General features: G+C 35.1%; 3 protein-coding genes across 3 annotated transcripts; 2 read left to right on the top strand and 1 right to left on the bottom strand.

Moving 5' to 3' along the window:
* Positions 1–1,302: 1,302 nt before the first annotated feature.
* Positions 1,303–7,669, top strand: LOC117321853. The gene is made up of 9 exons (XM_033876443.1): positions 1,303–1,406; positions 2,577–2,627; positions 2,919–3,004; positions 3,405–3,476; positions 3,849–3,957; positions 5,217–5,305; positions 5,848–5,919; positions 6,051–6,153; positions 7,376–7,669. Exons 1-9 carry the CDS (start codon positions 1,385–1,387, stop codon positions 7,540–7,542), a joined length of 771 nt encoding a protein of 256 aa, XP_033732334.1. The 5' UTR covers positions 1,303–1,384; the 3' UTR covers positions 7,543–7,669.
* A 1,318-nt stretch (positions 7,670–8,987) lies between these two features.
* Positions 8,988–16,495, bottom strand: LOC117321852 (adenylate kinase 8-like). The gene is made up of 10 exons (XM_033876442.1): positions 16,288–16,495; positions 15,481–15,565; positions 14,819–14,982; positions 13,448–13,598; positions 13,039–13,110; positions 12,240–12,440; positions 11,519–11,650; positions 10,990–11,079; positions 10,442–10,583; positions 8,988–9,919 (listed from the first exon to the last, which is right to left on the bottom strand). The coding sequence occupies exons 1-10, from the start codon at positions 16,369–16,371 to the stop codon at positions 9,604–9,606; spliced, it is 1,437 nt and encodes a 478-aa protein (XP_033732333.1). The 5' UTR covers positions 16,372–16,495; the 3' UTR covers positions 8,988–9,603.
* Positions 16,496–18,612: 2,117 nt separating this feature from the next.
* Positions 18,613–24,619, top strand: LOC117321854 (innexin unc-7-like). Its single transcript, XM_033876444.1, has 3 exons — positions 18,613–18,758; positions 21,561–22,480; positions 22,856–24,619. The coding sequence occupies exons 2-3, from the start codon at positions 21,573–21,575 to the stop codon at positions 23,214–23,216; spliced, it is 1,269 nt and encodes a 422-aa protein (XP_033732335.1). The 5' UTR covers positions 18,613–18,758; positions 21,561–21,572; the 3' UTR covers positions 23,217–24,619.
* Positions 24,620–26,092: the final 1,473 nt, after the last annotated feature.

Genomic DNA, 26,092 nt, shown 5'->3' on the forward strand with positions numbered 1-26,092 from the left:
TCTCACTTTTTGTTTCCATGTATCTTTGCCATGTCCTATGCTTTTTGTTTATTAATTTCAAAGTGTCTTTATTCAGGGGTGGATTAAGTTTTCCATATACTGGGTGGCATTTAGACTTTCTCTTTGGTATATATTTGTTTGCACTTGCTTCAATAATACCTGTAAAAGTTTTATACATTTCATCTATGCTGCCATTGAGTATTCCATTCCAGTTTATATGGACATCATTTCTCATGCTTTCGAAGTCGCCCTTGTTGTAATTCAGACGTTTTATTCGCAGAAGGAGTTTAATTACAATGAAATTTGAAGATCAAAACCAAGTGGTCACTACTTCCTACTGGGCTGTCGTACTTAATTTCCCTGATCATGTCATCTTCATTTGTTAATATTAAATCTAAAATACTTGGCTCGCTTCCTTTTCTCATTCTTGTAAAATCTGTTGTATGTTGGCAAAGATAATTGTCCCTTAAACATTCTACAAAACTTTCGCTTTGTTTGTCATTACCAGGTGACCATGAATTCCAGTCTTTTTTCGGCAAATTAAAATCGCCCATGATTAATAAGTGGCTATATTCCTTCTTTGACGATACCTTATCTAACAGTTTCAGTAACTCCTTTGTGTTTTCCTCATCTGAATTTGGACTCCTGTATATGCATCCGACCAATAGACAATTATTTCTTGAGAGTTTTATCTTAACCCAAATACTTTCCTTAAATGTGCTTTCCATGTCTACTTCTACTCCATGATGTTCTGACTTTATGTACAGCCCGACTCCTCTCTGTCAATCTCCCGAGTTCTCATTTATGAAAAGGTTGTATCATTCAATTCTTGACAATTGTTCTTGAAATATTATTATTTCTAAGATTTCAAATGATAATTTAAAGAAAACCCTATACACTTTTTTATCACGTCTCGTGTGTAAAAATTGTTTGTAGGACTTGTCTCTCCATCTTTAGGATTTCATTTAACCGATTTTGCCATTAGCGATGTTAAACTGATGAATTCCGGTTTGCAAATGTTGTACGACGAAGTTAATTCCACTGCAAATTACACGGTTATATAACCATGTTCTACAAGTTTCCCTCTGGATTAGCATATTGAATATACAGGTTAACATAAATGTAAGTAGTTACTCAGATTTGTGTCATTTTCAAATACTTTTATGTAAAACGTTCAAATCGACATTATTAAAATGTCATTCTTTTCACAATCCAACTCAGTTCTTACTTTGAAGTCACATGTATATGAATAAGGAACATACTATAACCAGTCCACTTATCAACATATTCCTTTGAGTTGTGTTCGTCACTTTCGTCCATTGGCACAGACCCGGCCTTATCGCTCATGTCCCATTTCTGATTCCGCTAAGTAACTGACCCGAGAATGGACCTCTCGACACCTAGTGGTACGTATGTGTTTGATATGTTTGACGTATTTTGAGTCGGCTGTTCCTGTACACGAAGAATAAGACATTGTTTACGTTGATGGATAAGTATATTTTAGTTGTTCTTTTGTGTTATCTATGTGCGTTATCATGGATCTTACGTAATCATAAAGTAACGGTATATGTAGTTCCAATCTTTATAATGACATTATATGCATCATATACTGATGTCGACAAGGTCTAATGTAATATTTGTCATATAATTTAAATGTACAGTCCACAAAATACACAAGTTATAGTAATGCGAGGTTTGGTCTAGAAGTCCATACTCATTCAAAATTCCTCTAGCTGATAACTCTTCTATGCGGTCGATCGGTACTGACAGATATACTTACTTTACAAAAGTGTCTCACTATGTAACATTCTGACTTGTTAAATTAGCATTCTGACTCGTTAAATGTTATGAATAATTTCAATAATTGAACTACAATTTGCCTGGTACTTCGTGAATCATGATGACCATAGTACATTGAAGAAAACCCTGGTAAAAACAAAATTGTAAATATTTATCTTCTGCCTGCCAGTACTTCGTTATTTTTTGCGTTGAATAATTTTGTCCTCGAGGCCAAATTGAAAATTCATCCTCTGCCTACGAGTACTGAGTGTACAGTTGTAGCTTTCCGTTAAAATTTCTTGTCCTCAAGATAATATTTTGAACATTCATCCTCTGCCTACAAGTACTTTGTGTAGTTTTGCGTTCGTTCTACGAGTATAATTTTCCGATGGTTGTCACAAGCTATACAAAGTTGCAATCTTACGTCGACAGCATTAAGTATCAATTAGCATTGAAACACTATATATACTTTGCAATGACCTTCAACTTGGTTTAAAAGATGACTTATTACACGGTTCAATCGTGGCTGGTGCAATTTCTACGAGTTGTCACATTAATTTACGGCAGGTCCCGTCAGTTCTACAAAAACTGAAGTGTCTTAGTGTCTGTCTGCTCTTAACTCGAATTTACAAAACTTACTATGTTACATATTGCAGTACATGGTTTTTTAAATTGTAGTACATCTTTTTTTTATTTATTGAAGTACGCCTTTTTATATTGTATAAATGTAGTACATCTTTTTTTATAGTGTAGTACATCTGTTTTATGTTGCCGTACATCTTTTTTTTATATTGCAGTACATCTTTTATTGGTTTACGCCACAGTCATCATTGTTGTCACCTGTCAAGGTTTGATCATACACATATTACATATACAATATCTGCTTTATCAACGTGATTGACATATTTTATTTTCAAATGTTGAAAAAGTGATAACACTTCAAAACGATTCACAAGTGCATTAAAGAATGTCATGAAAAATATCTTTAATTTATTTCTTTTGAATGATGGTGACTTAATGTTCATTGTTGTTGGTAAATAAATGTAAAAAACACATGCACGCTGCGATAACGATGATTGATACTACCTAACGGTATACCGGATATAATATTGTGTTATGTGTTAGGTGTTTCTCTTCAGTGGTCACTGGTCTGACATGTATGGAATGTTCCGGTGTGTCCCTGCCTAACTATTGTGTACAAACCGTATCATGTCAATCAAATGAGGCGAGTACCTGTTATAATTCGAGGATTAAATTAAATTTATGTATGTCATGCATGTATCAATAGACAATACACGCATATAGTGTTTAATTATGCAAAATTACTTGGTTAAAGCACCGAAAATGGGTTTGAAGGGGAAATAAAACTGTACTTTAATACCACATTGATTGCGCCATATATTTTAATGGGTTAATACATACCTATAATACTATATAATAATTATGATATTGTCTATATTTTGGCAATAGAAGTGTACTACGTACAGAGGTTGTGATAATGTTGAATAATATATTTCTTTGGTTCTTTTATTTCTAATTAAATGCGTTTAAGGACACAGAAATATACATTATCGTATGTATTTTGACATAGATAATGTTTCTAATGTCCCTCTTCATCTTTCCAGGACTGCTACACTGAGAGGGTAATTGGGGACGATTCCAACATCTTCTTTAACTCTGGTTGTCTTAGCCATCAGGTAGGGTATAGGAAGTCTTAAAGAACAAAAAGTCTACGAACAGTCTTCAACATTGGTTTCGAAACTGCAAATACGATCGTCTCACTCCCCAATCGTTGTCGCCATCAATTCAGTTTATTCTCAAAATATCGGCCGTAATCAAAGAAACTAATACAAAGTTCATGTCAAGCCTCCTAGGAAATTAAAGTTTAGATTCCATTTGCCTTTTGTTTAGCTTGATAAAATAGGGATTACTTAAACGGTTAGAACTTGTGTTAAAGCCATCAAAATTCTGAAATATTTCATGAGATATAACCTTATAGATACTATGTTCATATTATCAAACGAATTATAAAATGCTGAATCTTATCATAAATCTTGTTTCTTCCGCAGATTTGCCAGTTGAAAGCTCAAACGTCACGGTCATTTCGTTCCCAGATCCATATCTGTGAGGAATGTTGTGGAGTCGACATGTGTAACAGTCACTTGTGTAATCAGACTGGTGAGTATTATAGTGTGCGGAATTACTTGTGAATTTGTAGAATTTCTGGTCTCAACACGGCTCACAAATCGGGAATCCCCCCTTTTGATTTATTTTGGTTTCATCTTCTTGGATGTCCTATAAACATCTAAGCCCAGCACGGCCTCCACTGTGCGCGCTGCACAAGTGCGTTTTGAGAGGCTGCGAAATGTTCGCGTTTGCCTCTTTGTGGTAGAGTGGACATATAGCGTTGCCAATGTCCGTCCCGTCCCGATATAATTTGAACACATAACTAATTTTGTATGAGTACACTTCTTACATTGTTGTGTTTCAGGATTCAAAGGTCAAGGTCAATATCAGTGTTGCTAAATATCGAAAATCATCAACTGATTTAATGTCATCTTCTATCATGTTTGTGCTTCGGTGTACCAAGGTCAGAGTCACTTCATAGACACGTCCCGATTCAATTTTGATATTGCAACTTCATTCTTTGACAGACTTTCACCAAACTTTGTGCAAAGGTCAAGTCTGAAAATGTTTCTGACATTCTTGTGTTTCAGGATTTCAAGGTAAATGCCAAGGTCACTGTTGCTAAATATAGAAAAGCATCTACAGTTTCAGTTCTAACACCTAGCAACTACATTCTTTCATAAATTTTTATCTAACTTTATACAAAGGTCGACTATGAATATACTTCTGACATTTCGGAGCATCAAGTTGCAGCGGGGACATATAGACATTTTCTAGTTTCTATCAATCATATCACTTTTTGTATCGTGTTTATCCAGCACTGGAAACCAAAGACACTACAATTTCATCGTATACTGTTACCTACATTATACCTACAGCGCGACAGTTATGGTCCTCAATACACAAACTCTGATGTATATGTATATCATGACTTCGTTTACAATAGTTATATATCAGTCTCCCTTGCTTCCATGTGTTCCATGAAAAATGAAATGCAAAAACATATTCAACGCTTGCCCAATTTATCTGGTCAAGTCTATATCTGACGTAAAAGACCTGATAATTTACGTATTAAGGGGATGAGGTTTCAACGAGTTCAATTACATTGTATAACATTGATTCTTACACTGATTTGATAGACTTGATAGGGTCATGTACCAGTTTTCAAGGGCTTCACGTCACTTTGTGTATTTATTGGTGTCACATCCGGTATTTTGTGACAATACTCTGTGCATGATCTCAATTTCAACTTATTCCGTAAATAATAAGATTGGTGGCCATCTGTCAATAAACACACGTATCTCTTGCAGTGACCACGCCAACCCGTCAATGTTACGTTTGTAGTGACGTTGCCAACCCACGTGATTGTACCAACAAAATAACATGCGCACAAGATGAGGTAGGCCCAAAACTAGATGTATGGAGTGGCATAAGCAGTGTCGGCAGTACGCAGTGAATGTAGCTGGCAGTAGGCAGTGAATGTAGCTGGCAGTATGCGGTATAGCTGGCAGTAGGCAGTAGGCAGTGAATGTAGCTGCCAGTATGCGGTATAGCTTATAGTACGCAGTGAATGTAGCTGGCAGTAGGCAGTGAATGTAGCTGGCAGTATGCAGTATAACTGGTAGAACGCAATAGGCAGTGAATGTAGCTGGCAGTATGCGGTATAGCTGATAGTACGCAGTAGGCAGTAAGCAGTGGAAGTAGTTAAAATCTAAAGCAAGCAGTAAGGGAGTACGCTGTAAAAAGAACGCTGTCACTTGTCGACTTCCATAGTTCATAGTTAAGGGAAAGTGATATATTGGTTTTGCGAGGCTAAGGAATGTGCAACAGGACATGTATGCAAAGAAATAAACAATTTTGAAATACTATCGAAATGTCAAGATATGAAATTTGGCAAATAAATATGTTATACATTGCATATCAAAATATTTATATACACAGGAATGCTTTACTCAGGAATTCATTGCGTCAAATTTCCAGAAGCGATACAGGCTGAGCTGTGAGTCAAGGCAGGTGAGTATATCGATAGATAGATTTAACACTTTAATTGCTAGAGCAACTTGGTTAATGACTGAAGCGAAAGGATAAATCGTAGGTTACGACTGATGGTATACTATGTATTGGTGGTTCGTCTTATATTACAGAGATGTAAGATACTGAGTTTATTTGGAAGGAAGCGATCTACCTCACAGCTGTGTAATGAATGCTGTTCCGGGCCTGGCTGTAACAGACATCTTTGTCCAATAGGTAATTATATAATTCGTTTTAGCATCATCGCCAAGAAGTTTCTCAAAACTCAAACGACGGATAAACATTAGGTACATAATAATATACGTATGATCCATTGTATCGGACGGTCAAAGAATGTTGTAACACACGGGTTTTTTTGTGTCTTTTTGAAACATTTTGTAAATATGAATGTCATTAAGTTGTGATACACCAGTCTTTTCACACGATTTTCGGTGTCCTTCTTGAAGCCTTGATAAACGCTGAGACGACATGATATGGAATACCCGTATGCTACGGTCTTTTATTATTCTTTATAGCGTCACAATACGTCATACATGTCTGTAATACTTTTGAAGTAGGCCTGTATCACTATAAGGAATATGAGTAATAACGTCAATAAAGGCAAAAGAAACATGGAATCCAAACAATTATCTTTTGGATGCGTATCAATGTACGTAATAAATTGTTCATATTTACATCATAACCCCAAAACACCAAGTTATGCGCCTGATTGAATTTGATTGTCATCGGTCAAGGCTAAAGGTCAAAGATAACTCTTAACACTTTTTGAAATAAAAAAAAAACTTGTAACAAGATATGGTATATTAATCAAACTTTTTTCCGTATTTACCCCATCTTCGCTAGCCAAGGCTTCTGATTACGTTACACTCCACGAACCCTTGGCGGATATAGTCGTCAGTTCTGGCCCTCTAGCGGAGATTCGAAATTACCACCCTTTATTCATGAAATTTTCGACAAATCAAAATGAGCGTTACCAATGTACTTCATCGGTGATGTTTACAGACACACATGAAGGCTTGTGTCAATTTCGATGAGATGTGTGATTAATGACTTATATAAATTGATCAAACACTGTGAATGTTTCCCCAATGATTGTACGTCTCTGTATATAGGTAAAATGCAATGACATAGTCGACAATGTAGCTCTGTAGCTGGGTGCCGCAGTTTTTGTTTAATGCGAAACCAAGCCTGAATGTAAAATGCGATTTGATTGGTTGCCCTGGGATTCCAGGGCGCGACGGTTTGAACACGACTATATCCGCCAAGGGTTCGTGGAGTGTAACGTAATCAGAAGCCTTGGCTAGCGAAGATGTATTTACCCATGCTGTAGTGCTTAATGAGTACTTGAATCAAATAATATAGCTTTTTAGAGTCTTAACAATATCAGCTGATTGCTGTCGATTTGCACAATGCTTTGAATGACATTTGTTTTCCAAAGATTCATCACCTGTTGGAACAACCCCCGTCATACCAAACCTCCCTACACCATGTGTGGATCACGGAAGTGTGGACTGTGCAAGTCTGGCCCAATCTGGCCTCCGACCATGTGCGACTGTCAACAACGTGTCAACCCAGTACTGCCCACACTATTGTGGCTACTGCTGAACCTCACTCCACACAGTGAATATCATTGATCAACATAACGTATATTGAATTTTATTGTATTTTAGAAGTGGAATATGAGGTTTTACGGTAAACAATAAAACCAGTATGTTTGTAGTGTAACACAAAATCTTGTAGCTGTGTTAATGTGGATCTAAGCTATGCATGGAAAGGTAACGGACGTCAGTAATCATCAGTCATCTTCAGCAAACAGCAGCCTATTCCAAAAAATATAGCTCTATAGTCAAAGTTAGCTAGGTCTTAATTTCTCATAAAGACTTGCATCCCGCACGCGAAGTTCCATTTTCTTGATGATATGGCCGGGTGATATTCTTACATTTGTCTTGATATAATATAGATTTTACATTAAGACAATTACCCATGGCACAAATTGTCATTTCAACCTTTAGAATGCTATCAACCCTCAGCATCCTTAATTTGCATACAAAACGAAGTAGTGTAAGATTACGGATCATACGTCAATATCCGTAATTTACGTAAAAAAAATGGAGTGTTGATTACAGCTAGATATTTCAGCATAATTAATTTGCTTACCAAAATAAAGAAGTAGTGAAGTTTACAGATCAAACGTCGACATAATTAATTTGCGTAACGAAATGAAGGCGTGTATGATAACGGATCATATGTAGGCATCTTTAATTTGCACAATAAAAATGAGGAAGTGTAGGCTGATTACGGATTATATGTCAGCATCCCAAATTTGCGTAACGAAATGAAGAAGGTTAACGAAGTAAACATAACGTGAAGTGTAGCGAAGTCGTTAGGATGGTTTGGCGGGTTTTAATTTTAAATAGTGTTTGTAGTGAATGACCAAAAAAACAACGTTAACATTTCTTTTGTAATCTCGCAATACAGTATCTTTGTCTCAGTTGTTTTGTGGAGATGGGACTTTTTATTCGTGGAAAACCTTCATAATTATCATGGAAGATAGTTTCGATTTCAGTCACACAGTATATTAGCACCATTCAGTAAAAATGAGTTAAACTTCATCAAACAACCTGTCATCATATGTTTAAATCAAAATATGGAGGTGGAACAACCCAAAATTCAAATTTCATAATTTTCAATGTTGGATTCAAAGACACGTCATGTTGATGTGTATATTCTGAAACGTGTCACTTCTCAAATAGATTATAGGCATACGTGTTCAAATTACGGCAACCATCCGGGAATTAGTCCACCAACAGTATAAACCACCTGTAATACCACAAATTGAGAATTGTCTTAACCTGAAGAATATATGATAAATAACAGTACTTAATCCCTGGAATCACTGGATGACATCAATCTAAGTCTTGAGTGACTTCTGTGATGTATGGGTATGGAGCATGACGTTGTTTGAATAAATATCAGGTAAATGCAATTCTTTGTTTTTTATTAAACAATTACTGTGCTATACTTTTTAAATAACCAATAAAGGCATTGCAATTGGCATGATATCAATTTAATATTTTCTTTTAAATACATCCATAAAAACAATGCTATTGTTTTCTTCCAAAAACATATATATTTGTGACAAATTTAGAAACTAATTCATAAACATAAGGTATGTACGTAAAGAAATTGATTTGTAATATTGATACATATTTCAATTCAAACATGAAATACTGTAACAATAATATATATGTATTGTACATTTCATACACCAGACTTTTCGAACAGCTATCCGAAAATTTCTTGTAAATACATGTTTTCAACAAAACAATAAGTATCTTTAAAAACTGCTATTAAAAATTTACATTCCATCTTAACATTGTAACATGTAATTGTCTCTTTGGGCAGCAATGTGCTAAAATAAAATAATTTTATCACATACATGTAGGCATTAACATAATATAACTATCACATATTTGACACTAAACAGTGTCATCATTAGTTTTAATAGATGTGAAATAATTCCAGTCTGTGACCTCTGTCACCATAAACAATACTCATCTTGATGGAACCAACTCAAGTACGGAGTGTCACATTCACCATAGCACATTTGTAATGGAACAAAGTCATCAATGTTAGTCGTAATGTCAAATGTCAACTTGGGCAGAATCATACTTTTCTTGGAAGTGGATTGACAATCATGCTTTCAATACATTCAAACACAGTATGGGGGTCTTGGTCAGCATTCACGTGCTGTGCATCGACATAAAAGTCTGAAATTTCCTCCACATAAGCATTATAAGTAGCTAGGCGTTTGTTGACCTGTTCTGCCTCATCTTTAGGAAGCTTTTGAAGCCTTGCCTTAACATCCTCTGTGCGTGGTGGGTTGTACAGCATGTGGTAGCGATCTCCAGTGATGGGGTCTGTGGCCCGAAGTGTCAGACGCTCCACCACAGAATCATTGGGGACATTCAAAAAGAACACTCTGAAACAATCCAATTGTAAACGGATTAGGAAATTCTAAAGTGAAGACTTTGAGTTGAGAATGGGTGGGGTGGGGTAGGGGGATATGTAATATTTGTTTTATTTTCATTTAAGTAACTTCATTCAATTTCAAATAAAAATACATATAAAACTAAAATAATAAACTCCCCTAAAGAAATTGGTAAGGTTTATTCTAATTATTGGTCAATCAGTACCATTTCGAACTTATTTCTTGAATCCATACAAGATTTTTGATATTACAAAATACCTACTAGCTAATAAGAAAAGTCTTCATGAAAATCATTAACAGATAACTTATGTACTTTGAAACCAATGGTGAAATGCACTCAATCTATCATTTTATCTATTTGATGAATAGTAAACATTTAATGTATCTCAAAGTCCTGCCTTACATATCTACGGGTAATACATATACAGGAACTCCCTTTTTAGTGACAAATGATGACAGTATAATGAGGTGTTGCTATATACAGTAGCAGATACAACTACCTAAATATCTCACCTGTTAGGGACAAATCCTTCCTGTGTGAGACCTTCTGCCTGTTCCCGAGTCCGAGGGTATCCGTGCAATACCCAGCCCCTACTCATACAGTCCAGCTGGGAGAGGCGCTGTCTGAGGATCTCCATTACTGTCACGTCGGGCACTGTAGGGGGACAAATACACTGTATTATCTAGTCTTTGATTCACTATACAACTCTACCATTGGCAAATACTATAATTATGCTTTGCTTCAATGCAACTAGACAACTGAAAAGAGGTAGATACAATTTTTTGTATTATATTCTTTCGTTCTCATTACATAAGCCTTTCAAGCTGTGACAAATGACAAGTACAACAAAAAGGCTATGGGACTTTGTCTTGATTTCAACACAACATGTAATAGAAAAGCATGGTAATGCTCCAGTATCAAAAAGAGGCAGAAACATGATACAGTGGTGAAAACTTGCATGACATCTTAATAATGAAACTATGAAGTCAATCTGTACAAAATTACAGGAATATATGTCCTGAAGTTATTCACAGTTAGAAAACCATACAGACAGACTTACCCATCATATCTTTGTTGACATATGGTATGGCTGTCTGTCCTTCCTTTGTTTCATCTGCTATTGCTTGCTTGATCATGGAGCCACACGACACTACAGCAAAATAAAGAGTTCAAAATATTATATTGCCAAATCATACATCTGATATGTCAATGTTAAAATATGATAGAGAGGTTAAGCGACCCTTTACATATGTGTATGGATAGAAGGGGATTCCCAATAATTATATGCGCATGACATCATCAATTTATGTGGTTTTGCATCTGCTACATGTAGCAACAATTTGTAGTGCAATAAATTACAAGTCATACCAAACATGTTCACAATTGTGTTTAAATGACAGATTTTTTAAATTAAATTTTCTGCATGTTTTTGCGATCTGTATTTTCTGACAAACTTAAGTCTTTTTTGGTTTTGTTACAAAATGTCCAGAAGTTGAGTGTTCAAAACAGATGCTTGCCCTAGATGGCGTTTTACAATATTACAGATATAAAAATCACATCTAGCCCATCAATTATAAAATGAAACTTACCGCTAACAAGATTGTATTTGGTGGCCAGAAGGGAGGCTTGTACACCCTTCCCTGATCCTGTGGCGCCTAATAACACCACGCGGGGTGTGTGAGGTGCATTTGTTCTCGCCTGTCCACACAGGTATGTGAACACTGCAAAAAGGAGAAAATTAATTTTTAGTACATTAGTATATATTTATTATTAATACTGAAATAGTATCGACATAATCTAAAAGTAACTTATGAGTCAATCATCCTGACATTAAGTGTTTTATTCTGTGAGGCCCAGAGGGTCTGAATTACTCACATGGGTAGTAAGGAAATGGCAAAATTAGTTTTTTCTCTCATTTTAACATTTGCCTTACATAGGCAAATGATATATCAGGAAATATTATGATTTTGTCTGCTAGCATATATCGAGACTCTGGTCTTCTGGTTCTTGAGAAGATTTTTAAAAGATTTTAACATATTTCACAATTGTGACCTTAAAATTACATCAAGATCATATTTGAACCATATGACTGTAAAGATAGGTCAAGGTCATTTATATGAGGAAACTTTATAGTAGTTCTCTATCACAGGTACCCACTGCCTACTTATAATAACTGACTCCTCTGACCTTGAAAATAGGTCAATATCATGGGGGGGGGGGTATAAAACTATCTTTTTTTGTTCCAATGAGCAAGAACAATTATGAGCTTTTGTCTACTAACAACTTCAATGAAAACACATATCAACAAACCTTGAAGAAAAACATCTGCCTGAGGCTGATCGGCGTTGACGGTTTTGAGTCCCTTATTGAAGCATGTGAGAATACCATCAATATGCCTGTGGTATTCTATCAATTTGGCTACCATGTCCTCCTCTCCGTACCCCTCAGCTTCCTCCAGGCGGCTCTGTATCTCCGTAGAGGATGGCCAGTCAAAGGTAGTGTGATATATGTCTGTAAATTCAATTTGAATTAATTTAAATACATTGATATTGTAGGTTTGCTGCATTGAACAATTAACAAACTCAGAAAGGTTGAATTTTGAGATCTTAAAAATGGTTTGAAGTTATTCATATAAAATAACTTATCCCAGTATACTAATGTTCAAATATCATCACCCAAGTCATTTTGGAGAAGAAGATATTGAAATATTCTAATATTTATTTGACACCTGCATATGACAAAGAAAATGAATATATCTATAGATAATTTCCCAAGGTCAGTTATCTGAAATTTGACATCACAGTAATAGAAGAATGGACTTTGAGTCACAATATAAGTCTGTTGTCTTCTGAGCATACATATCATGATCAGCTAAGACATTTAAAGGACTCGCCAGTTATTTTGATGTAGCACATGCAGCACACTTTAGCTGTATACACAACTCATACATTTTCTTGTGTAAAGTATTTGATAATTATCCTTAATACACAACTTTCCTTACTAAATTTTAATATATTTCGAAAATACTATTTTTCAGCCGTTTGTACATTTGATGATTTTTAATAACATGTTGCAGTAAGGAGCCATAACTCCATGTATCTAAGCTGACCTCCAGTTTTTGGATCCACTCGCTTCCCATGGGCTCTTTCTATCAGCACTGTGTCTGGGGCATCTAACAGAACTGTAAAGAAATATGAAGGATATAATAAATCTATAAATTAAACATTCACTTTTTTGGTATTCATCTGGTATATACTAAAAATATGTCAGTGTTTTAGCATACGTTAACATTTATATACCTTAACAAAAATGGCATTTGTTGTCTAAATTTCAATTTGAAGTTGATTTATTTTTTAGAGGCTTATGTACAAAATGTAAGCGTTTAATTATCTTTAAACATTTGAATCCATATCAAACTTGCAGAAAAAAAAAATAATTTGGCAGAGGTAAAAAAAAAGAAACACACACACACACACACACACACAAAAATTCAATATAGGTGACTTAAATGACTTTACCACAATGTTTTGGATGAATGCCTATGGCCTGTATAGCCAAGGCCTGTTCTCTGGTCTGCGGAAATCCTTCCATTACCCAACCCTTCTTTACACAGTCTGGAAGTTTGACCCTGTCTTCAATCACCTTCACCCACATATCAGTTGGGATAGGCTTAAAGAGAAAGTGAAATAAACTGTTAAATTCAAATCATCCAAATAAAATGAAACCACATGAGTTAAACTAATGACATGTCCTGAGTGAAAATACCACAACACAATCCTTAGATGTGTTGCAATACCAGGTAGTTTATTTTTTCACTGAGCATAAAGATCTACGTATATATATCCTAATCACTGCAATAGCATTCACTCAATTAAAAAACTATTTCAATGCCAAGCGAAAGATGGCCGAGTAAGTGGTTGGTACAACACATACAAACAATATGTTGGAATATGATAACATATATGATCGGTGCAGAATTGAATTTCTATAAGCAAAACATACAAACTACTAGTAGCAGAAATTCAGGAATGTATATATATTGAGCTGCTAGCCTTTTTAAAACTACATGGATACCTGGACTTTATTATTGTTTAGTAACCATAAACATTTTCATTATTCATTAAAGATATAAAAAACAAAACAATTGAATGGTTTTCCTGTGAATAATATCTTCCATTTACAGGCATGATATTCTGTCAAACTCATGAAATGAAGGTCAGCAGGAAAAGATGAAATACACTTATTCTTTGTATTAAAGAGGCATAATCTTTAAAAGAAACAGTCTGCTAAAAACCATGAAGTTTCTTGAAAATGGACAGCATTGTCAACATCATAATCAAAATAAACATGGTACAATTTCTAACAAAACAATCGGCAAATTACAGGGCCCCACCAGTATGAAATTATATTCAAAGAATGCACAGATGATCAATTCATTAGAAACAAGCTTGTTCCACAAGATACAGTCCGAACAAACTTTTTGTTTGATATTGGTCAAACATAAAAATATAGGTAAGTTTGAATAGTTTGATGTCAGAGTGACCTACTTTTGACACATAACACATCACCACACTCCAGTGAACCAAAGCCACAAGCATGAAGTTCCAATGTCAAGTAGTGTAGGTGATACAGCCCTCACAGTTATTTTCTTTGATGTCGGTCAAATTTCAAAATGTATGTCAGAGTGACCTACTTTTGACACACGACACACCACCTCAGCATGAACACATGCCCCCAAGTATGAAGTTCCAGTGTCAAGTAGCCTAAGAGATAGAGCCAAGACAAGATAATGTGTGGAAGGAAGGATGGACACACACAAAACTCTAGTCACCCTGGTCGAACAAAATTTAGATGATAATCTTAAAATATCTAGTTTATAAGCAACTTACTTGTTTCTTCTTCTGTAGTTCTAACATCTTCATCTTAAGATCAGTCTCTGCTTCCGTGATGAGGTTTTCTGTTGTTAGGTGAGCTGTCCTAAGTTTGGTGGCACACATCTTAGAAATGGTCTTCTTTCCAGAAGCAGGAGGCCCTATGATGATCACTTGTGGAACTACAATTACAAAAGAACAGATCATGCTGACGATATTCATTCACCTTGTACCAACAATCTGCAGTAAATAGTTAATAACAAGGAAAATGCAATTGAATATGGACCAAGAATCAAGACAACGGAGACACAAGTTTTAGTACTAGAGAGGTTCAGTATTCAGCAGAAACAGAAGATGGAAATTACTTAATCCTTTTTTAAACTGAATTTTTTTTCATAACATATTGTTTTGCTGTATACATATGTATCGAAAAAAATTAACATTTTTTATAAATAATATTTGATGATTTTTCAAAATTCAAATTCAGTCCCAGTTAATTAAGTAATGCTCTTTTCATTTGGAATGCCAGTTTACAACAGTTGCTACATTACATTACAGATTTATAGTAAATCGAAAACCTCTTAGATGATATATTTTATTGTTTTATTATCTAATAACATGATGTATACAACAATAAGATGAACATAATATCAATCAACAAGGTTAGACAGATTTCTTACCATCATGAGTATCTCGCTTCAGTAAGTCAATGAGAAATGCAACTGGGTCAGCAGGTTTGCTAATTATCAGCTGCTCCATCAGCTTCTGCTCATTGAAAATTATAATAAAGAAACATATTTCTATCAATTAAATCTTCAGTCCATCATCAGGCTGCTAGCTTTTTGATGTCGTCATTATTAGCCTTTATAAATCACATTTATGTCACAATTATTAACACATCAGTGATGATTGTGAAGACATAAAGTATTTTCAATATATAAGATCATAACAACCTCTCCTTAATTTGATGTTTCATTTGTCCACTATATACATATGTATACATGTATTTAGTCAGTGCTTAATTCTTATCCCCACTGACCCTAATTTAATAGTGGCTTTTGGTAGTGAAAGGGTTTCTATTACTGACAGTAAAAGTATTTATTAACTGTTACTTTTCCTTTGAATCTCTAGACAGACACTCTAACAGGTAAACTGCTTGGCCACCACTCAAACAATGTTACATTACAGAACAGTACAGTAGAGGTTCAACACAGGAAACGTACAAATGTACATTTGTATGACAGGTGTGTCATCACGGTCAACACAACTACATTTTGTAGCTGTTACTGTATCACGTGTATGTGCAATGTTGATCTGAATAAATCTGACTAACTTTCTGATTTTATATACTATATTATTCTATATGTACATATGCATACCGTCTGCTTAGCAAAAGGTACATGCCGTGTATATGGATGAATGTCGGTGTCCAAAATTACATGTGACAAACAGCAACCGATTACAATTTTCATTGACAATAATTTTACCTTGTACATTTCGAAAATTCCATGTTTTTCGGCATAAGTGCTAAACTCCGGTGGAATTAACAATGGCCTTTTTGTTTGATCCATGATTGTGTTTCAACAAACAGTTGTCTATAACTAACAATGTGTTTCACGTTTTGATCGACGTTGATGTTGTTGGCGTCAATGGTTGCTATGTTTTGGCAGAAGGAGCGATAGCTTGTAACGGGCTGTTTGATTGGTCAATTTAAAAAGCCAATTGTTGACACTAATATCGAAACCGAACATGATAAAGTCCGGAATACAAACATCTCCAATCGTTAATGATCGATCTCAAATAGTAAATGATCGATGCAAATGACTGATTTTAACTTTATTCACACGTATTTGTTAACTAAGTACAGTACAATCATCTTAGATAATATTCAGAAATTAAGAGAACGTCTTGCGGGGGCACCTGTCGAGCGACTAGCCTGAGATTGTAATAATCATTTTTTTGTAATAATATCACATTTATTGAAGCGAACATAAATACTAATATACTTACATTTATGTCAAACTTTTTTTTAATTCTATAAACTCTCAAAAATTGATTTTTATTTTACAAAATTTATAAGAGAACAGATAAAGTATATATATCAGCATACTAAGTTGATTTCTAGTCAGAGTGCCTTTAATTAAGATAAACAAACGCGAGATTTTTATTTTCATATTCTTCCAATAAGCAGACTAACACTATCTACTTTACTAGACTGACACATATTTAAACACTTAAATGTAATTGTCTTTTTGTGGGCGTTTTAATTATTTTCAGTAAGGGATAGAGAAACATCGCAATGAATTATTTTTTCTCATTATTACATTTGAAATCTAAGACACCACATAACTACTTTAAAGGCACGCAAGACACGATATAAAATACTTCGATACAAACTAATTAAGAGTTGGGTACAATAGTATAGGAGGGCCAAAAAATAATCAAAATGTCCTATAGCTACAATCTGATTACCGGCATCCATGATGCTCCTCTCAGAACACATAAAATTGAGAATCAGGAAGCAACGCAGGAAACTCAATCTTAATGGAAGGGGTGCAACAGTAACCTGAGTAAATTTTATCATTTCAAATACATGTATTGTATTTCAAGAGAATTCTGAACCGTGTCACTATATTCAAATTCAAACTGCCATATTGATTCATGTTTGTCTCTGGAGTAGCATGTATGTACTTGGAGTGTAGATCAATTAAGAATATTTACCATTGTATGGCACTGCCACTATATAACCCTACCAATTCAGTTGCGAGTTCACCAGCTTATGAACTGCCAACTGAAATTTGAATTTGAAAATTTCAAAAAAAAAATCGCACGACAAATAAAAAAATCGCAGATGGTGAATATAAGCATTGAACGGCTTTCAGTTGGCATTCATAGTCAATATGAATGCCAACTGGACAGAGGCAAATTCAACATGAAGCGCGCTAAATGAACGGTAAATATTAATTTTAATAGTTCAATCCAATTTTTTTCCTTGGAATATTTCTAGGAGCTATTTTAAGTGTACCGATGAAGCTGCCTTACGCATGGGGTGCCGTTTTAGTATTTATCAACAAAATATGATATATTTAAAACTCATGTATATTGATATCAATAGTTCTAATTAATGATATTATTAATTCCCCAAATTTTTGAGGAAATGACTGCCCCCTCTAAGAATGTCAAAAATGACGGTTCTTGTGGAATGTGGCAATTAAAAAAACACTATTACTTTTAGGCAAAAACAAATTATGTATTTTATCTCATTAAATGATAACAGTGATATGGATCAGTTCTTGATTTATTTTTGTTTTTGTTTTGCGGTCCACATCACCGTTGTCAAAACAACATTGCCCCCGAATAACCTTTTGTCTGGTATATCAAACAGCAATTGCAGTTTATTGTCCATCTTGGTTTTAAGTGTAATACCACCAAAATGGGGAGAAATAAGTATTTACTGTGGCTCCACAAACAAATTCATGATATCATTAATAATTAATAATATTTAATGATATCGATAAATGGATTTAGTGATATCAATAATTAGTTAGTGATATCACTAAACGAATTATATCACTCATTCGATTTATTGATATCATTAATTCCAGGAATAAGTGATATCATAAATTCGAATCAGTGATATCATATATTCGAATTAGTGATATCATTTATTCGATTTAGTGATATCACATTTTGCAGATAATACTAAAACGACGCCCAATAGTTACGTATTACATGAACCCAGGGTTGTAACTAAACCATACCTAAGTTGTCGTTCCTGCTCCATGTGGGTATTTCCACCTGTCCTATTTTAAGTTAGAAAATTTGAGATAAGAGATCAAAACAAATTTTAAAATTATTTTGACAAGCAGACCGACGTCAGTATCTCTATCAACGGTATTTAATGCTAGTGATACATATAAAGCACGGATTATAATATACAGAAGACATAGCCCTACACGTAAGTATAGCAAATTAAGGTGTCTTTGATTTAACTATAACAATGAGCTGGTCATTTCACTTACAATATGTCTTCTAAAAAAAAACAGTCTAGATATTTTCTGTACAAATGAAGGATAGATAAGGCAATTAAATGCATCTTAGAATACGTAATATGTATACATCTTTAATAATTCAATTAATCAATGGTTCGGCATTGCTCCGTAACGACAACTTGACTTGGCTATATCTGGACTATATAGGTCACTCACTTTCACTCTATATACAGTGGAACTTCGTTAACTCGAAGTCGACGGGACCACGAAAAAACTTCGAGTTATCCGAGTGTTCGAATTAAGCGAGTTATCGTTTTTGGTGAAAAGTTTGGTCAATATTTGTCAATATTATATAAACATTATAACTTCGCTCTGTCGCTCATCAGTTTAGTGTGAAGACTGGTCAATACATGTAAATATATATGTAATGTTTGTTATGTCACTTGTAATTTGGTGTAGTTTTGCCGATATACAGTCACGATAAAGTTTCTTTCACTTAGTCACTTCAATAACGATCTGATGTGCAAGTCATGTTTGCAAAAGGTAAACGTTAAAACGGAATTCGACAAAATAACAATTTATTAATGTCAAAACAAATAACCGTTTAAGTTTAACACAGATTGCATACAAAACGTAACAGAACCATTACCTTTTATTGGACATATATAAAATACTGTTTGATCGGCCTACTTACTTTTTATTGATAACCACGCCATTTCCATGTGTACTAGCACCGGAAGTTGGGCTGCGCATGTGCGTATAAAATGTTACTGTAACTGAGTTGGCGTTTTATCCGATTTAATAGACAGCACTGACCGTTACAGTTGTACTCTGAACACCTCGGCAGTAATTACGCTATTGTTTCAGCAGTTTAAAGATTTAATAGGCGCCGGTGACTGTGTCACCCATTTCTACACCTGTAAAAACATCAGCCGGGTAGATCTACCGGTGTGTCAGAGATTAGTTCCGCTTGAGCGAACGGGTAGATGAGTTGTTGACTATCGTGTGTACTGATATCGGCGACCGCCTTGGGAAATTACCTGATGTAAGTAAAGCAGTACTTTTTATCACCAAGACTTGTTGTTATAAGATTCAACCGACAATTTCTTTTATGAATTTATGAAACACTTATAATAGCATGTAGGTTAGTAGTGCCGATATGTTCAGTATTACAAACGGAATTTAGCTCTTAAAAAATGTCGGCGTTTGCCACCGATCGACGAAAATTATACTTCGAGTTATTCGAACATTTCAAGTAGGATTTTTATTGTTGGGACCAAAGTTTACTTCGTATTATCCGAGTTTTTCGAGTTATCCGAATTCGAATTATCCGAGTTTTTTTTTACTAAGATAAAGAGAGAATTCGGCCGGGACCGGCGAGGTACTTCGAGTTAAGCGGGGTATTCGAGTTATCCGAGTTCGAGTTAACGAAGTTCCACTGTAATCTAAAATGGTAGTCTTGTCTTTGGATTTATGCATTATGCCGCTTGCGCCTGTTAGTTTTACCGCTAATATCGTAAAGTGAAGTCCAGTGGAAGGACTCCAGCAAGAACATAATTTCATTTTGTATTCAACAAAACCAAGCGTAAAAAAGCAACATGGTTTTCGAATGTGGTCGAGTTGCTCAAAATATCGTATTTCCGCCTCATTTGATAAGCACATTTCAACTTAGGGAGAAGAAATCTTAATATATTTTTAATTATCGATCGATACCTATTCCTGGGAATGTCCTAACAGGTCAAAACTAACTGCTGTGTAGTTACTTAATCTAAACTTATTGATATGGTTATCTTTATCTTATTGTCAATCAAACCATATGATGGGTCATCGTATCAGTTGAATTGAAATTAAACTTGAAATAATTTCCATTCCTTTACGATCCTCTACGACACAGTGTACACTTGTATTACAGGGTATTCTGGAGGAATGGACACTACTACAAGTCAAGGCTAGTTATAATCTTAATTAGACTGATCACCGCATTTGTGTTTTTTTGTTTTCCTTTGGTGTTTCTTTTTTGGGGGGGGGGGGGGGGGGGGGGGGTTGATGCAGTTGCATCAAAACTCACAAGTGCAATGGGCACCGCTTATATAGGGGTATAGGGAATGCTAGTCCGAATTTTCTGACGATCTTATTAACATCAGAACCCTTCGGATTAAGGGAATGAAAAATGGCAATTAGTCGATCCAATTTTGGCATCCAACCAAGCACAAGACTGTTAATCATTACCCGACCGTGGTTGGTTGTAACACACCATGAAGACTAAATTTGCCTTTTGGAAGATCTAAAACATTAATAACCAGGTTTGGGATAAGACAAAAACATACATTGAGGGGAAAGCAAAAAACTCCATGTACTTAGTATATCTACCAATGTATACTTTTGGTTTGTTTGTGTTTAACGTCTTATTAACAGCCAAGGTCATTTAAGGACGTGCCAGGTTTTGGAGGTGGAGGAAAGCCGGAGTACCCGGAGAAAAACCACCGGCCTACGGTCAGTACCTGGCAACTGCCCCACGTAGGTTTCGAACTCGCAACCCAGAGGTGGAGGGCTAGTGATAAAGTGTCGGGACACCTTAACCACTCGGCCACCGCGGCCCCTGAATGTATACAATGTCATGTAAACCGTATCAGATACTCACTCTACCTAGACTAATGTTTGTCAATAATATTGTTCATTAGTGGATTTCTCATAGTTTATGATTTATATATACCAGATACTGTCTGTTTACATCAATCGTCAGAATATTAATATTAATATGTTCACAGGTAAATGATAGCATGGTTTGGCGTCCGTTTATACGACATTTGACCCAGTCCAGTGTCCGTCTAAATGACCAGTGTGGGAGACTCAACAGTACGTGGACAGTGGGCATCCTTGTCCTGTTTGCGGTGTTGACGTTTTTCATCCAGATTCCCTATGACGATGCAGTCAGCTGTTGGACACCCACTGATTTCACTTACGCATTGATAGTATATACAAACAAAATATGTAGCCACTCTGGTGTCCATTATCTGCCTGTGACCAAGGATATTCCGAATATGGGACACACGGGACGAGATGCATTGCAGTTCAAATGGCGATGGCTACCACTTATCCTCCTCGTGCAAGCACTGCTGTTCAAACTTCCTGATATTGTCCTATCGGTAGGACAGGGTCTATTGGGATTCAGGTTTACCAAGATATCAGGACTTACAGATGGCTACGAGACACTTAATATGGCCGACCGAACCATAATGGGGAGACAAGTTGGAAGGCATTTGAAGAGCTGGATAGACTCGACTGTATCGAAAGGTTGTCCATGGGGATGGCTGACCTTGCTCATTCTCTTCACCAAACTTCTATACTTCATCAACATCATCACACAATTATCTGTCATGGATGGTATTCTGAAATCTGATAACCAGTCTTCTTTTGGAAGACAAATGTTTGATAACATTATCGGGGGAAATCAAAGCGAATTTCATACATTTGATTCTCCATTCAGCCGCATAACGTTGTGTTCTTTTCAAATTAATCAGCTGCAAGCATTACAAAGATGGACCGTGCAGTGTATCCATAATAACATAGCATACTACGAGATGATTATGTGTTTCCTATGGCTGTGGTTCGTTGTGGTATCGGTAATAACTACGACCAGTGGATTAGTACAGAGTTTAACAGTAATAATGCCAGTCTTTAGGAACCGGTAAGTAAACTGATGGCTTGTTATCAGGTTAGACATGTAAATATTGGTCAATATGGTGCCGCTTCGGATAAATATGGAAACGTTTTAAACCCGCCCCCTTCCTGCAGAACCAACTGATACCTCCTTCCTGAAGAACCAATTGATCGTATGCCGTCCGCATGTCGTCACAGTTTAATGCATTATATTTAACCAGTTCCAAGGTAGCATTTACATGTATAATCCATTAATGTTTTCAAAAAAGTTGAACTTGATCCTATAATGAGCTGGGTTTTTTTTTACATCACGCCTTAATCAACTTTTTTTTTAATTTTTGAATCCTACAAAAAGTTCAACGAACGATCTAAATTGTCATTGTTTTTTTATTTGTTGTTACAGATACATCAAGAGTTACCTGTATATGTCAAAGGAAGTGTCCCCATCCCCATCAGACAACGATATTGGCAGGTTTGCGGGGTCAGAAATAACAGAGGACGGTGTGTTTGTATTGAAAGCGATTGGGGAGGCATCATCTGAACACCTGGTCAGGGACGCCGTCATCTATCTGTGGCATTCCACACATGATCAACACAGCTCTGTTCCTCAGGGACCATCAGAACACGTTGGTCCTCCGTCATACTTACCAGGGTCGTTAGTACCGGGTCAGGCTTACGGGCCAGGAGATACTACATCACCCACGCGATACCGAACTCAGACGGGTACTGAGACTGTCCCTCTACCGGCAAACCAACCAAAGTGAACATTCCTTAGTGTATTATATACATCAACTTTATATCTTATGGTTGTCGCTACATCTCGGTTAATGCATGTATAAGGTCACTGCTTTATAAATACATAAACACTAAAACATTGCACCAATATAATTATATGTTTGAATCTGGGATGTAATTAATACACTGATGAGCTCTAAGGCTTTATTAATCATGCTTTGCATTTTTATGAGTAGATGTTTGACTTTATTGCTGAAAAAGTATATTCTAGACATGCATTTGAAATGTGATCTGATACAAAGATGACACTGACAACCTAGCTATCATATGAAGTATATCTGAATCATGAATAAATGTACATCGACATAAAGAAAATGGCATATTAACTCTAAAGCTATTAATCTATGCACAATACAGAATGTTGTATCTCTAATTAAGGTATTTTAAAACTAATTTTGCAGATTAAGATTTGTGTGGAATGTGGAATGATTTCATCTGGAGTTAACGGATAACGTAGAGGGATATCCTCTCTACCTTCTTTTGTTAAGAAACACTATTTTCTTTTCACATTAATGACAAAGTGTGAATCATAACATTATGCACCTCTAATCTAATGCTAACTTAAAGAATAGGTGAATTGGTTATTAAGTTATTGAATTATCATATGTGGTACTATGAACGTGGAATATAGACAAAACAACAATAAATCTTCGATAAGAAATATATGTCATCACTGAAATCTTAATGGCGAAATAGCTTTTGTTGTACGTTAATTCATTCTAATGTTGTTCCTTAATTCATTCTTATGATGTACGTTGATGCACTCTGATGATGTACGTTAATTCATTCTGATAATGTACTTTAATTCTGGTAACGTACAGTACGTTAATTAATTCTGATGATGTACGTTAATTCATTCTTATGGTGGACGTTGATTCACTCTGATGATGTATTTTAATTCATTCTTATTATATGCTTTAATTCTGATGGTGTATTTTGATTAATTGGAACAGACTGAATTTATTAATACATTTATATTTAGAAGTGTTATTCGTTGTAGTGATTTTTGTACATTCCTATGATCAGTATCGTCGGAGACCCACGTTTGCTTGCACTACGCTACGCTACAGTACTAATGATACGCGTCAATTAACCGTGGGTGTCCGACGATGATGCTCAGAGATAAACAGTAGATAGAAAGGCAGCTTTTGGATTAATTGTTACATTACATGTAGTAGTTTGTTGATTTGCGATGGAGTGAGTGACGTCATAAATAGAAAATTGAATAGATATCAAGAAGGATGAAAGAAGTGTTAATAGTGGGGTTTTTTTCTCACTTTTGGCGTATACTGCATATATTACTAAATTCATATTTCGCTGACCTTATGTAACGTTTTAGCCCACATAAATCTAAATAAAAGCGGTAAATCAGGGCATGTGTTACGTATGTTAATACATTTACTATTGATTTGTTTTAAATATTGCACATTTTGTTGTATGATTAATATTGGGTTTGGTGGCGGCGACACGTGTTACTAAATCGGAGAAATATAAAGTGATAACGAATGATGTCCAAAGGGGGTAATGGACGATTGTTGATGTCTTGAGAAATGGACCTTTGTCAAAGAAAATAATTGACCTAATTCGCATGTGGGAAAATATTGCAATAAAACTAAGTAGCATCAACAAATTTGAACATTTAAAAATATATTTATTTTTTTAGATGTTGTTATCGATAACATCAAATGCATATGTATTTTAAGGAAAACCATAGTCATCTACTGACAAAAGTGACCGATGAGGTTTTTTTTTTTTTTTTTTTTTTGTGGTTTTTTAATATAGAAGGCAGTAAAGATGAATTTGTACTGGGAAGTCTGGAAATTGGTGTTATAAAGTCACAATTGTTTCTCAGGTCATATCTGACATCTTTATTAACTGTATAAGGTAGAATTTTTATTTTAGTAGGAAACCCAGGGTGACACAATTGTTTTGTTTCGTAAAGTTACGGTATCCTTCTTTTTCTCTTGTCTGAAAGTTTGTCTAATCCTGATTCAAAATACAAGTACATAATTAATTGCTGTCATAGCAGTGAAGATCAATGATAATATGGGCGGCTTCACATTGACATTTTTTAGCATTCATTTAGTGTACATCTATTCCATAATTCATCAAAATAATGATAAAAAAGGTAAAATAAAACAGTTGCTTTTTTTAAACAGCGTTTCTTATATTCAGATATATTATTCACTTAGTGTCAACTAGTGGCAATATGCATGGCCATTTACTATTCAAATGACAACTTGAATTGTCATCTACCTTAATTAAAGTTAATTGAACTTAAAAAAGTACAATAGTAAAATATTTAAGTATAACATTCACACATATCAATGTTTGGTAAAATACAAAATTGATTATTTTAATTGTATTAAAAGACTACAAATGCAATAGATAAGACATTTACAGTAACAAAGGATACAAGAAAAACAACTCTTGGTAGAGTATTTGAAGTAGCAGTATCAACTTCTAGTTATCGTTCTTCTCCCGTGGACTGTTTGGATCTATTGGCCTGTCTATGTCGTCATTTCCGGTGGTTATTTAGGTCATTTCGAGACCGATACATACTAATACTATCATTTTGACTATTCCCTCGAAACGCTAAGGTAAGTGATGTTTAACAAGCAGATGCTTAACTTTAAAAAGTTTATAAAAGTAACAATCCACTTAGTGGCCTTAAAAGCCTATTTTATGCATTCTTCAAATAAGCATCTGATCGTTATGATGCGATTATTTTCTTATTCTTTTCTCTATTTTTTAATAAAAAAAAATCACACTCAGGAGTAGCACACGTACCCGTGATGAAAACAACGTACTAAGCGTTATGTATCTCGGAAATTTCAACCGCTCG

This window comes from Pecten maximus, chromosome 2, assembly GCF_902652985.1.
Source record: "Pecten maximus chromosome 2, xPecMax1.1, whole genome shotgun sequence".
Lineage (NCBI taxonomy): Eukaryota > Metazoa > Mollusca > Bivalvia > Pectinida > Pectinidae > Pecten > Pecten maximus.